Genomic DNA, 540 nt, shown 5'->3' with positions numbered 1-540 from the left:
CCCACATGTTCCGCCCGCCGCTGACTCCCCCTTTCTTCGCTGCTACAGGTTTAAAGTTTTTGCAGACTATGAGGCTTACGTCAAATGCCAAGAGAAGGTCAGCGAGCTGTACCTGGTGAGTTCCAGCCCGGGGGTGAGGTGGGGGAGCTGTGATGGGGGCACAAAATCCCCTCCTGGAGAAGGGAGCTGGTGGGACTGTGCATGTAGAAGGGGTCCTGGCGAGGAGGCTCCTGGCTGTGCTGCTGCAGGGGGTCGCTGGTTGAAGGCCGGTCTCAGGGCCAACATGGCACCCATGGGCACAAGCCTCTGGCCGCACCGTCCCACCACTCTCCTTGCAGAACTCCAAGGCATGGACCAAGATGGTCATCAGGAACATCGCCGCAGCCGGCAAGTTCTCCAGCGACCGCACCATCAAGGAGTACGCCCGGGACATCTGGCACGTGGAGCCTTCTGACCTGAAGATCCCCCCACCCAACGAGCCCCGGGACACGGCGGAGGAAAAGACCCTGAACGGCACGGCAGCGGAGGGGCAGGGGGCGG

The 540-nt window shown here is 62.6% G+C and overlaps 1 protein-coding gene across 1 annotated transcript in view; it reads left to right on the top strand.

The window, feature by feature from the left end:
• Nucleotides 1–540, top strand: part of PYGL (glycogen phosphorylase L) — a gene marked incomplete at its 5' end in the record, with an annotated part of 13,718 nt that overhangs the window by 12,625 nt on the left and 553 nt on the right. Inside the window, 2 exon segments of the mRNA XM_035888435.1 lie at nt 49–115; nt 339–529. Of these exon segments, the coding sequence (XP_035744328.1) occupies nt 49–115; nt 339–529 (258 nt within the window).

This window comes from Egretta garzetta, unplaced genomic scaffold, assembly GCF_000687185.1.
Source record: "Egretta garzetta isolate BGI_Z169 unplaced genomic scaffold, ASM68718v1 scaffold21, whole genome shotgun sequence".
Classification (NCBI taxonomy): domain Eukaryota; kingdom Metazoa; phylum Chordata; class Aves; order Pelecaniformes; family Ardeidae; genus Egretta; species Egretta garzetta.
The sequence above is the reverse complement of the archived record's forward strand: the minus strand, read 5'-3'. Positions and strand labels throughout refer to the sequence as shown.